General features: G+C 35.8%; 2 protein-coding genes across 2 annotated transcripts in view; one reads left to right on the top strand and one right to left on the bottom strand.

The window, feature by feature from the left end:
- The window catches only part of LOC140154969 (agmatinase, mitochondrial-like), a 498,181-nt gene that overhangs the window by 54,323 nt on the left and 430,197 nt on the right, over positions 1-13,661 (bottom strand). The gene's annotated exons all lie outside the window — the stretch shown is intronic.
- The window catches only part of LOC140154966 (proline-, glutamic acid- and leucine-rich protein 1-like), a 34,296-nt gene continuing 29,108 nt past the window's right edge, over positions 8,474-13,661 (top strand). The window contains exons 1-3 of the mRNA XM_072177628.1: positions 8,474-8,625; positions 9,566-9,627; positions 11,192-11,297. Of these exons, the coding sequence (XP_072033729.1) occupies positions 8,476-8,625; positions 9,566-9,627; positions 11,192-11,297 (318 nt within the window). The 5' untranslated portion in view covers positions 8,474-8,475. The remainder of the gene's footprint in view (positions 8,626-9,565; positions 9,628-11,191; positions 11,298-13,661) is intronic.

Genomic DNA, 13,661 nt, shown 5'->3' with positions numbered 1-13,661 from the left:
ATGCAGCATCTGCATCGGTAATGGGCTATTCCAGAAATTAATGGCATCCCCTAAAGAAGACAGGCAAATTTTTGCCAAAATTTTTGGGAATTCCAAAGCCTAAAATAAAACGTCTTTTTCTTGGGAATTCCCATGTCTTCTTTAGGGTTGTAAAAATAATGACCATTTTTTGGGGGGAATTCCCAGAGTAAAAAATGGTGAAAATTTTTGGGAATCCCATGTCTTCTTTAGGGGGTGACTTTAATTTCTAGAATAGCCCAATGCACTATTCCAGTTGAAATCTGTACACCTCCTATGGAAGACATGACCTGAATTTCCCACAGGGGGTGCAGATTTCAAATGGATTCATCCATTCAGGGATGCTGAAGATTAAGGTCTTGTATGGGGTGTATGGATTTTAGCTGGAATTTTCAGCCCTTACTGGCAGAGTTTACCTTGCTCCCAAATCAAAACACAGGATTTGAGGCTGTTTTTACTGATGGATCTCTATATAAATACATAGTATCTGTTATGTTATTAATTTTATAAAGCAGATTGATGTTTTGAATGCTAGGACCAGGTTCCTGCTAGGACACCTTCGACAATCCTCCCTGCTCCACTTGTTCAATGTCGCAAATCAAATACTTCAAATTTGAAATGTACTATTTGCTCCAACATTGGTTAGTGGAGAAGAGAGGGAATTTGTAATATATTTGAATTATATAAATAAAATATCATATTGAACTTCATATGGGCAGTTTCATTTGATCGTATGTGGTAAGTATGAACAAGTAGCCTAGACATGGAAGTTTCGTACTTATTTGAACTGAAGCTATATTTATCACCATCAGAGCTATTCATGGTGTATCCATTTGAAGTTTTATTAGTATATTTTATTTATAGGTCAAACTTGTACATTTTGTTGCATACAAGTTACAACTGGTGTTCTATATTTTTGTGAGATAACTTATATCAGCACCCGTTACTATTAAAGCTACAACGTATGAAAGCTTCAGTAGGACCAAGCTGTAGACCAAAGCATATCTTTTTGTGATAATTTGTTTTTAATCAATTTTTTTACTGAAAACGTAGTAGTAACTATTAAGAATTTTGTATTTTTATTCCATTGGATACCTATTTAAATGGGGCCAAATTGAAATAGAAATAAAATCTTTTAAATTGAGCCATCTGTGATAGGCCTGGATTACTGCAAACTAATGTGGTGAATGGTGCAGTATTCTGTCCACTTCTTACCATAGGATTGCAGTAATACAGTCTGTTCTATTGAAAAGTTTTGAAATGTGATATCGGATCACAAATGTGAAAGATGATGATGCTTATTGTCAGTGCCACTAGTTTTGAGGCCATTTGCAAATGATATCCCTGTCACATATAAAGGTAGAGGTAGGCCTCTATTTCAGCTTCATTCATTCATTCATTCACCTTACTTTTCATAATCAAAAAACAGACATAATGCATATCAAATACCGTAAACGTTCGCCTAATGGCGCCATGGGCTCCCTTGACACAACTGAAATTTTAGATACAAACAAAAAGTTCCGACTCATAAAAATCCCACCAGCAAATAAGGGCACATTACCCTCAATTCTTGTTGGGATTTTTAGAGGAGGGAGCTCTCTATTAATTTGCACATGAAATTTACCCCAAGGTAAAGGAGCCCAGGTGCGCCATTAGATGAATGTTTACAGTACATAATTATAGATAAAGAAATTTTAAATGAAACGATTATGAGGGGAATTTTTTAAAGGCCAACATGATATGACTAAAAAGCTGGTTTTAAATTCCAGTTCCTTGTGATTGACTACTGACTGTTTAAGTGCTTCAAAGTTTGATTTTAATGCACAATAGATATCTGGGTGGTTGTCATGGCAACTGGATATTAAAATAAACTTTATACATGTAGTATGAACAAGTGAGCCTGTAAATTAGGAACTGTGTAACAGGACCTAAACATTTGTAATATACTTTTTCTACCAAAGAAAGTAATTAACATTATCTCATGTTGCATTGGTATTGGTGTCAAAATGGGTCTCGTTATTTGAGAGAGTGTCCCGATTGTGTTGCCTTTACACACGAGCATATTATGCTGTGATTCCAAGAACAGTGCACATGTTTCATGGCTACGCAACTTAAAACATACAGTGATGTCACTACCAAACATGAAGCAATGCTAGTAGTTTGGCATGATGTTTTTTCCTGTCTTATGTTTCCTGTTTTATGTTTGTATCTTATGGAGACATTATCTCTTTATATTTATTCTGGAGTGTTAACGGTACATAATAATCATATGTAAATGATAGCATTGGTTTTAAATGATTAACTGGCTAAAGTTTGTTCGGTTTATATAAGGAGGAAAAAATAAGACTCATAACACTGTGTATTTTAATTGATATAGAATGGCGAGCACGCTGTTGGGCGCAGTGCTTACTCTAGTTGTGCATTGTGTAATGCATGACTGGTGCATGCTTATGTGAATCTACGTGAGTATGAGTTGGGACTTTATTGACACTTGCAGTAACAAAAGCCGAATAATTTCTGCCTTATATAAGCCTAACAAACTTTAGGAATATCACAGATCTTCAGATCAAAATAGTTCAGGTAGGGCTTCGTGCAGTATTGAGAATAGTGTTTCAGAATGGAGCCACTTTTTTCAACAGTGTTTTGTGTGATAGGGAATATTTTTAAATTGTATACAATCTTGAATTTACATTAAGCCACAAAGTTAGTGTTCACCAATGTGATTTTGTAACCAATAGGACGTATGTATGTTTCCGTTTACATACTTTTAGATATGATTCCTATCATGAGCTTTAATGAATTGTTGGATTTGTTGTTAAGAAGAGGAATCCTTATGATCAAGACTGTATTTTCTTGGATTGAAAGATCAAAGGAAAATCTACATGAGATAACTTAGTTAGTGCAGCTGCTATAAATGGATGTTTTTTGCAGTGAGGGAAGGGACTGTGCAGTTTGCAATTTTGTGCAGTGAGGGAGGGGGACTCAAGACATCTTGAGGGAAGCAAAGTGCAGTTTGCAATTGTCATTGTTTTGTGTACAAAATGTTAATTGTCCTAAATAAATTGTAGTTTGTACTGTTATAAATTCATGAAGAATTAAATGTTTACTTGGTATTGTCAAGCAAAGCTTTGAGAATGTGAGTTTATCAACATAACTAATAGATTATTTACAAATATACTTTACATATAATGTTGGTAGTATGAAAGTGAAATTTAATTGTTTTAAAATGATGTGAATTTTGATTAATATATTCTGAGGAAGTCATAGAGTTGCACCAGACACACAGCTGCAATTATCACAGTGGCAAATTTAAGAATATTTCTAGCGCAGCAGATCATATTGGAAGCATGGATTGCAAGATGTATTTTTAACATCAAATGAAAATTATAGAACGTATATATTGTAAACACAGATTCAAATTCTATAATAATATCTAACAAATTTGCATACAAAATTAATTTGATTGTGTATTTAATTGGTAATCTGTTATTTTTGTAGACTGTTACATTATTGTTTTTGATAGTATATATAGCAGTACGTATTTTAGTGATATATTTTACTTTTGTAAATAATGTGTGATTGTGATTGTTGCTGTACAATATAAAAGGTTGTAGAATGTTGTGTTAGTATAATCTGATTAAAACAGTAATGATTTTGATATTGATATAAAAACAGTAAGGTTATTATTTAATTCCCACAAATGGTTGCAATGGTTTTGTATGTATAAAGATATATTTTTCATAATCTATCCAGATAGAAACAAGTGTATTGTAGATCTAGTCGGTGTGTATTCCTGCTTCTAAAAGATGCAGCTTTGTGTTTTGCTATGTATTATATGAATTAGAATCTTCAATGATATTAATTCCCAGCTATATATATATTCCCACAAGTTCTAAAGGTCAGGATTTGAATCAAAAGTACATGTGTTCTTTTAGAAACTAAGAGTGAGGGCTTGTATAATAGGGCCTATGCATTGAAATTAGTGTATAAGTGACCCCCCCAAAATATTTTGACAGGGGGGTGGTCCATACAATCATCCCCCAATGTTGACACCTGTGTCCTGGGCCTGTGTATGGGTTTCTGATCAAATTAACCCCACATGTGGCCATTTTAACCTAAAAAGTGTCAAATTGTTTGTGCGTTGTGTGAATTTATTCCACTTTTGTACCATATTTCACCAGTTTAGATTCAATATGGTAAAATTTATTTTCTCACCAAAAGGTGCTGGATTCACTAGACTTCAAGAATTTTTTTCAAACTCCATACCCCCAAATGTCAAAAAGAAATCTATGCCACTGTTTAGATATTATAAACATAAACTTGGAAAAAAGTGGTATGTATTTTCCTGGGGCATTGGTCAATACAACTAAAAATACTGACGGAAACATATTGTTTGAATAGTTGGCCTCAATGTAAGATAGAAAACACAATAATGAAGAAATCTGACCACCCACCTTCAATATTATGTCAAAAGAATGTATATCTGCAAATGTTAATGGATATTTTATCATGACAGTAAATGTATTTTGTCTAAGTGTACCACTTCAAAAAATGTGCTATATATTGCAATAACATATTATGATTATATAAAAGAGTGATGTTCTTAATAAAATCAGTGATATTCAAAATACAATAGTTGCAAGTTGCTGTTTTCGTTTGTGTATTATTATGTTGTGTGATCTATGGATTTAAACTTAAAGGAGTATTTCGTGATCCTAGCATCCTCTTCTTATGTCATTTTTCATTAGATATCCACGAAAAAACCTATTCCCAAAATTTCAGTTGATTCCGATTTTATGTTCATGAGTTATGCATGATTATGTGTATTACACTGCTCCATAGACAATGCGTTGTAATTTCGTTCTGGTGCACCAGAACGAAATTCAAAATCAATTAATCTGCAAGAAATATTTTGTACATATTAGGGGTGGTGCAATAATTATGTGTACCCCTGGAGGTGAATTCTCAAAATGGTCTGCCAAAAATGCTTGCCCCCACCCTTTGGCCATGCCAAAAAATCTTTGTCCCCCTTTAGGCGTGCCAAAAAACCTTGCCCCCCCCTTGTGGAGTGCAAAAAAATCTTTGCCCCGCCCCCCCTTACACATGCAAGATTTTGGGGAACCCAATTTAAAACCTTAAATTGTTTTATCATATATTGCAAGCGCAGCGAAAGCAGGAAATTTTGCATATATTTGAATGTGTTCCTAACGTTTTCCTATGCCTTTTAGGGTGTAATGTAGAAACAGTACCCAAAATATCTGTGCCAAAAATTGCTTGCCCCCCCCTTTCGACCTGCCCAAAATCGCTTGCCCCCCCCTTTTGACCTGCCAAAAAATCTTTGCCCCCCCCTATAATTCACCCCGGGTACACATAATTATTGCACCACCCCTAAACATTATGTAGCCAGAAGTTTCCAGTGATATAAAAATCTCAACTTTTTTTGAGAAAAGTGGGGGGATGAGGCTGTGGATCACGAAATGCCCTTTTAAAACATAACCCCGATTAAAGTACAAATGAAATAAATGTTGTTCAAATGAATCCCAAATTTTGACATTTTGATTGCAAACCTATACTTCATGATGAGCATTGGGGACCCATTGAGCAGCCAGAAACCATGGAAACCTGCACATGTGCCAGGAATTAGTAAAAGTTACCGGTCCCGGGTTACCGGTACTGCCAAAGCTGTATTCAGTGGGAGGGGTGGGGCCACAATGCCCCTCTAAAATGCCAATCTGAAAAAAGTTCACTTTTATCATATAAAAACGGTCTTTGTCATATTCACGATCCTTGCCAAGGGAAGGGGTAGCGGCGAGCACGAGGTCGCTTCAGGAGTGGCAACCAGCAAAGGCTGCAAACGAACCCTGGGAAACTAACAGACCGGCGAGTTGATTGAATTTTACCATGCTATACTCCTACACATGTTGGTAGCTCGCAGGTATTAATCAGTTTCCCAGTCTATAAAACAGACTAATAAATCATTGAATTGAGGTTTTTAACACTTGCGGGAAATGGAATTGGTAATTCAATCAAGTGTACCTAGAGCCTACCCCTCTGCGAACAGTAGAACTCTTGCGGCGCTTTTGTGTTGATGCGAAAGTTAATCTCTCATCAAACATCCAGCGCGTCTTGTACTATACCATGTTTAGTACTTGTGGTTAATGGACTGTATGCTTGACAGTGTGTTTTTAGAGAGCAAAGTCCAGGGGTAAAGTTCTGCTTAGAATTCAAAGTCCATAGTCGAATTTTCGGCGTTCGCTATCAATAAACTGGTAGATTCCAAAATCAGAATTGTTCAGTATTAAAGTGAGCCATTATAATGGAGTGTTCAGAAATACTCTGGTGGGGGGGCTGGAAAATATGTAGGGGGTCATAAAATTTTAGGAGTTCTGAATAGGTGGGGTTAAAAAAGTTTTGGATGTATGAACAGGGGGGGTTAAAAAGGTTTTCGGCACGGAGAGGGGGGGTAAAAATGTTCGCGCCCTGCGCGCGCAAATGTTCCCATATTAAACCAGAACAAAAGTACATTTGATCCAGTGTTAAAAATTGTCGTCTATAACTTAATTTCGAGGTTTGTGTCGCTTCTTTCTGGTCAGCTCTTTAAATCACTAAAAGCTGCAATATCTTTGCTCTTCTTTAGTGTTGACAATTTTGACAATAATGTTTCATGTAGTACAGATTATTAATTTATTATCACTGATACAACTAAATCATGTTGCATTACAATATAATTATAGGCGGAGGAAGCTTGGAGAACTGGGGTACACGTCACCCCTAAAAATCTTAATAGAAGAAAAAATAAAGCAATAATTTCCATGTGCAACTTTTTTAACACATCAAAAAGCACCATGTTTTGGGCCCAAATAGGGTAAAATTGCACAATTTTGCGCTTCGCGATCACGCGAACTGCCCCATCAATTAAATAGCAAAACACATCATTTCGGCAGTAGTGTAGACAGGGGGCGGAAGGGCACCTGACAAAAAATGAAAGAAAAGTGCCCAAAAGAAAAAAAATGAAAGAGAAAATCTGGAGGGCAAAGAAAAGGAGCCCCTTTTCCATATAAATTCAACCCGATCATGGGCCAAAATAGTGTAAAATACAAAATGTTTGCACGCTGTGTGCGCACATTGTCACAATAAAGACATTTTTATCCCATCATGGGCGAAATACACAATTTTTGCATTCGTTTTGTCCCAATAAAGCCTTTTTTTAAAGCTCAGATACATGTACAGTCTCTCTAAAAAACAAAACCGGTATATGTGTTTACAACTGCAATTTCTTTTTTCGTCTGTGCCCCCAAAATTGTATTCACCCCCCGACCAAGAAAACTGGCTACGCCCCTGTATTTTGGGCTATTGTCTTAGATCCCGGGGATGGCCCATACAATCATCCCACCAATGTTGACGCCTGTATGTGTGTTTCTGACCAAATTAAGCTCATATTTGGCCATTTTAGCCCCCAAAGTACAAATTTTTGCATGCTTTGTGCGTATTTAGTCCACTTTTGCATCAAATTTCATTCGTTTAGCTTCCAAATGGCAAAACTTTTAGCGCGCATTTGTACCTTTCACTTATTCTGTGGTCAAATGGTACTGGATTCATACTTTTTCCAACCCCATCCCCCTAATGTCAAAAAGAAATCTAAGCCACTGCCAGTAAAACCAGAACAAAACATTTATACTCATCCCCGAGTCCGATCCCCCCCCCAAATTGTAGTGCTTCCGTCGCCACTGATTCCAATCATAAATGTATGGTTTATTAATACTGGGTTGCATAAACATACTTATGCTACTTTAAAACATTTCCACATATTTTATATCAATTTCATTGCACATGAATACAAATTTTAGTATCATTAATATGTTTCCTCTGCCATTTGATGTAGAATGGTTCATTATGATGGGGGGGGGGGAGGTCAAAATAGTTTTGAACCTATATAAGGGGGGCAAAAAAGTTTTAGGCCCATTAAGAGGGGGGGTCAAAAAAGTTTTGGGTTCGCGAAGAGGGGGGGTTAAAAAAATTTTCGATCATGAAAAAAAAAAATTTCCAGCCCCCCCCCACCAAAGTATTGAATACTTTAATTTTAATAAACATCAGTATAATTTTGAGTTCAACGAAATGGGTTCATCATGACTAATAATAACATATTTTTAATAAAATTTGACTATGGCATAGTCTAGTCTCATGAGCTCTCATGCTCTCAGCTCAGTTCGCAAAAGAAGCGCAAGGTACACTCTTATTGTTCAACTTTTAATATTTTTTCCTTTTTTTTTATCATTCATTGATTCATATTCCTGTTCCGGTAATTGAAGGCTATTTGGATTGCTTTATTTGCTTGATGCTTGCACCCACAGTGTGGCTTGCACCCCAGTACATTGTAGCTCTAGTGCTGTTCTGGCAAGAATGGCTTGTCATAGTTGGGTTACGCGTAGGTTACGCGCTTTATTTACCAGGAACAAAATGGCAGCGACCAGTAGCGTGCACGTTGCCGACCACATTCGGTCAACATTGTTCAATATTCTTGTAGATCCTGAAAACGACAACCAGAAAGACACACACTTAACATCAATATTGAAGTTTTCACACGAGTTGAAGCTATACTCTGACGAGGTTAGTGGTCAGTTTTGTTATAGTAGCTCATGAGATTAGTTAAGCTTACCGTTCACACTTCATGACTATGATGTAGGTATGCTAGGGTGAATTCAAATTTGCCATCAAACTGCATCATTTTATATATCAAATTAAAGCCCTTGAGTAAACAAGCCAAAACTGAAACCCTAGGTATCTCAGGCAAACCTTAGTTAACACATTTGCTAGGCAGCGAAATTCGCCAAGACCGGGGCCCAAACACAATGCATATTTACATAGAAATTTGAATTTTTTTCGAGAATACATGTAGGTCGGTGAACGAAACCTACATAAATATGTTTTCTATACTTCACTTGACCCAAATATATGATTTTTTATGGTGATAATCAAGTCGCACATGGAATTTTAGAGGGATTTTGATAGCAGTTCCATTAAAAAACGCTGCTATCGCCATGAGACCAAGATCTATACTAAAATGCAGTAAACCTTTTACGAGCGTGTATTGTAAGGATACATCGCGTATTTACTGCGTTGCACGCACTTGTCTCTGATTGGCTGCTAAGGCGACATGTTGTTGCTGAGTGGAAATTTATGAATGAACTGTGCGCCGTACGCGTTGTTGGCGCCGAATTTGCAACATCACGGTAGTCGCACTCGTCAAAGGTTTGCTGCATTTTAGTATAGAAACACCCCTAAATGCCGTTTTGGGGAATTTTGCTAGCAGAATCTTTTTGATGAAAGTCAATCTTTGACAAGATGTAACTTTGTTACGGAAAGTGCTATGACAAAAATGTTTTCAGTTTTGGCTTTCTTTACTCAAGGGCTTTAATTTGATATGTAAAATAATGCAGTTTGATGGCAAATTTGAATTCACCTAGCATACCTACATCTTCCGAGGTGCAGTTTCAGAATATGTCATAATATATGAATTTCAAGTGACTCTTATGATTTACCTTTATAGAAAGCCAATGTGCAGAACTGGATCGGTCATTTGAATCAATGCCTTGGTGCTACAAAAACAAGGTAAGCTTCTGTATTTTACAGTTGATAAAATCTTATAGATTATCTAAAAATGCGATTGGATGAGTAAGGTGAATTACTAGAAACTCTCAAATTTACACCCAAATTTGGGATACTGCTTGCCTAGTAGAAAGATAAAGGACTTAAAGGTGTATTTTACCTTGCACAAATGGTAGGACCATTGACAGAAATTTGTGACATGATCAAGGGAAATGAGTCGCATGTCAACCCTACATGTAGTCGAAAATGAGTTTCACATATGTTGCTAAAGAGAACATTTAGAGCTTTCAGGAACTGAAAACCCCATGTTGATACAACTTTTCTTTGCGAAATTACATCAATTTATCAATAGCTGAAAACAATATAAAAACAAAAGAATTTCATAAAACTTTCTTTGCCAATATGTCAAAATCGATATTATCGACATCAGACTCATTTCTCTTGATCGTGTCACATTTGGTGCACATGTATTGTGTATTTCATGTTCCCAAAATGGAGATATCTCTGATTACACAGACAAATATTAACTGTCTATGAATGGGATGGTTGAAATATAATCACAAGGGGAATTGTTCCATTCCATGAGCCGGAGTGACTAGTGGAATGGAACAGTGAATCTTTTATGGAATGGTGAATGATTATATGAGACCTGCTCCCATAAAATGAGTGTAAAGTTGCATATTGGTAGTTTTGAGACCTACTGAGTTTCTTTGTTTGATGCACATGTATGTACAAGCCAGTATTGCTCTATTGTGCATGTTGTGCCCCACACACCGACATCGCCTGGCTAATAATTACTTTGTCAGCAGAGATACTAAAATAAATACCCGGGATCGATACACATGAATTTGCTATGCACGAGTTTGATGTGAGAAGAAAATCTTTGGATACCGGGTAGAAAATGATGAATATCTCCCGTAAATGATTTCGTATTTAAAGAAACCAGATGTGGTTCCTTGCACTTGAATATATATTTTGAACAGATATGATAGTCGTTAGCTTGCGTCTTGAGAGAGTAGCTTGAAAAAAAAAAAAAAAACTGACAATAATTCTGATTTATATGTGCCGAATTATATAGCGCAGTGTATAGGCCAATCGTGGAGGTAATCTAAAAGCATATGACATATGGCGTACCACGCTCGACTGACACACAGCGAGGTCAGTCACCGAGCTAATCGGGGCTATTGTCAGTAGCCTTAGTCAGATGTCCTTTGGCCCATTATGCGACTCAAAACTATTAAACAGGTCGATACAAAATGGCCATGCGTGGCGGTGGATTCCTGCCATGAAGATATCGGGGCGATGACACTGTGCCCCATTCACAAAGGAAATACTACTGGCATACAGAATGCACCATTCACAGAGACATACTCTGGCATGTACAGATCTATGAAATGATAGAATAAATAATAACCCATAACAACCTCTGCATTAAAGATCACACCAATGGATAATGTGATAATTCAATTTGAAATTCCTACTTCCCTGTGGAAGATATTTCCAAATTTTCCACTGGGGAGTTTGGCTTTACATGGATTAGCCTTAAGACGATTTCTTGCATTTGCAGGTTACAAGGCCTTGGTTTGTTGGCAATCGTAGTTGACCAATGTTCTGCTCAAGTTTTTCAACAACATTGTGCATCATGGGTGAGACTACTGATGCAGATATTGCAGGTAAGACATCCTTTGGAATATCAAATTAAATAATGATGACTATACTTCACCTTAGCAGTCCATAAAACAATGCAAGATACAAAATATATATGCAAGGATTGGAAATAAACGATGCAAGCCCAAGGTGTTATGATTTTAAAGGAATACTCCGGCAATCACAACATTATGCCTTATATGTTAGAAAAACAATGATCAAGCACAAATCACATGGTTTTATTTTAAACAAACTCATATTGACCATGAAAACGAATAAAAACCGCCGGCTCTCAATGCGCGACATTCAAATGCGACTAAATTTAATGTCTAGGGCAATGACGTCATGGTTATTTGTGCTCAATTGTCATCAGCCTTCATTGTGTTACTGGGACGTCATTGCCACAGGCAATTTCGGTGCCCGGGAAATTTTAATATATGGTCATTTTCACAGTAAAGGGTGTAACTTTAGATTTTATTGGGTCAAAATTTCAAACCACTTAAATATGTTTCTGTTTACTGTAATCATGCATAGAAGCAACTTAAATTCCAGTAAAATAATGTTTCAAGGCTTAAACCTTTTGATTTCTGATAAAAAAAATTGACATTTCCATAACATTATGGTTAAAATCTAAGAAAAAATGTATTTTACATAAGCTCAGAAAATTATGACATGAAAGCTGGAATACATGTGAAATCCCATTCCAAATAAGTCACCAGATATAAGTTAAATTTTATACCATGTTTTGCTATGTTTGTAATTGCAATTTTGAAAATTTTTAACATCAAGGGTCATTTGCAATGGAAATTTCCCAACCTTAAACATATTTTTTAAGTTTTAATTGGGTTCCTAAAATAATTTGAATGTCTAACTTCATGTACAAATTGTACTTGTTGAAAGGAACCTCCCAGCCAAGTTTCACAGAAATTGGTGTTATTTTTTAGAATTTGCAATTCAAGCGATTTGTGTTTCGGAGGCTTCAGTTAACAACACAGGTGATCATAAAAGTAAAATATTTGGCTAACTACTACAAGTTGACATGAAAAAATAGGTAAAAAATATCACAATTACCAATTTTCATGCTTTGCTTCTAAGTATTGAATTTCAGTTGTGACAAAAATTAAATTATCACAGCAAGTCATTTTTTTTGTTTCGGAGGCTTCATGTTAACAATGGTTAAACATTGCAGAAGTAGTTTTTTTGAAAACAACACTGTTGGGATCATCTAAGCTGTTATTTTCTTGTGTGTATTGAATCAATGATTCTATGCGGCAGATATTGTAGATTTATAACATGGTAATTTTTCACCCATTTGTTAAGTATGGTGTTATTTGCATGTGAAGCCTCGAAGCGGGCTTTCTTGGGTATCAGTATATTTTTCAAACATTAACCATAATATCAATTTTTTTTGTTAATTTATGCACATATCATGTAACAATTACAATGCAGATATCAATATGGAACACACCAATTTAGATATGCATAGATGATAATTAACCTTATTGTTGTTTCGGAGGCTTCATTTGTTTCGGAGGCTTCAATTGTTAACGGAAAGTTTGTATTGGGTCCCATTTTCAAACGGTGATATATATCTCCACGATTTAAAAACAAGTGACTTGAGGATCTACTTTTCTACATTTTGATAAATAGAATGGATGAGCTCTTTTATTTATATTTGCCCAAGCTTGCTGAACAGTTTGTTTCGGAGGCTTCAAAAAAGTTAACGGAAAAATGGTTTTTTTTCTTGTCAAGATTTTATAAAAATTTTAAAAGCTTGCAAATCGACTAATTTTTGTTACCCATTTCAAGTTAAGATATCAACTGTTATGAATCAAGAAGAAGTGAAGAAATAACCAAGAATTATGAACCAAAGCTATACCCACAAAGTTTGTTAACAATTGTTAACGGAAAATGAAGCCTCGAAATGACAAATCTCAAGTCCAGTTCTCAAAAATACAGGGCTGTTCACAATTAAATCTAATGTGGCAGTGTTTACTGAACATTTGACCGTACTTTCAGGATAAGAAAAATTATCCATGAACTAACTGAAGAAAACACAGGGTTTTACAAAAATGTTACTGTTTTTTATAGTTTTTCAAAATGGCAATATTAGGTACATTTAAGCCTGCTAAAACTGAACGCAGGAACTCCCGAAGATGATTATGCTACCCAAGGTAGCTGCTAACTAGATGACTTATGTGGCCAAAAATCATGGAATTCTGTGACTTTATTAGAACACAACGGATCAAAATGTTAAAATCCAAAGTTACACCCTTTACCGTGAAAATGACCATATATCGCATTGTGAGAGATGGCTGTTTTTATTTGTTTTTAAGGTCAATATGAGTTTGTTTTAAATAAAACCATCTGATTCCTGCTTGATCATTATT

Source organism: Amphiura filiformis, chromosome 6 (assembly GCF_039555335.1).
Source record: "Amphiura filiformis chromosome 6, Afil_fr2py, whole genome shotgun sequence".
In the NCBI taxonomy this organism is placed as follows: Eukaryota; Metazoa; Echinodermata; class Ophiuroidea; order Amphilepidida; family Amphiuridae; genus Amphiura; species Amphiura filiformis.
This window is presented reverse-complemented; position numbering and strand designations above follow the sequence as displayed.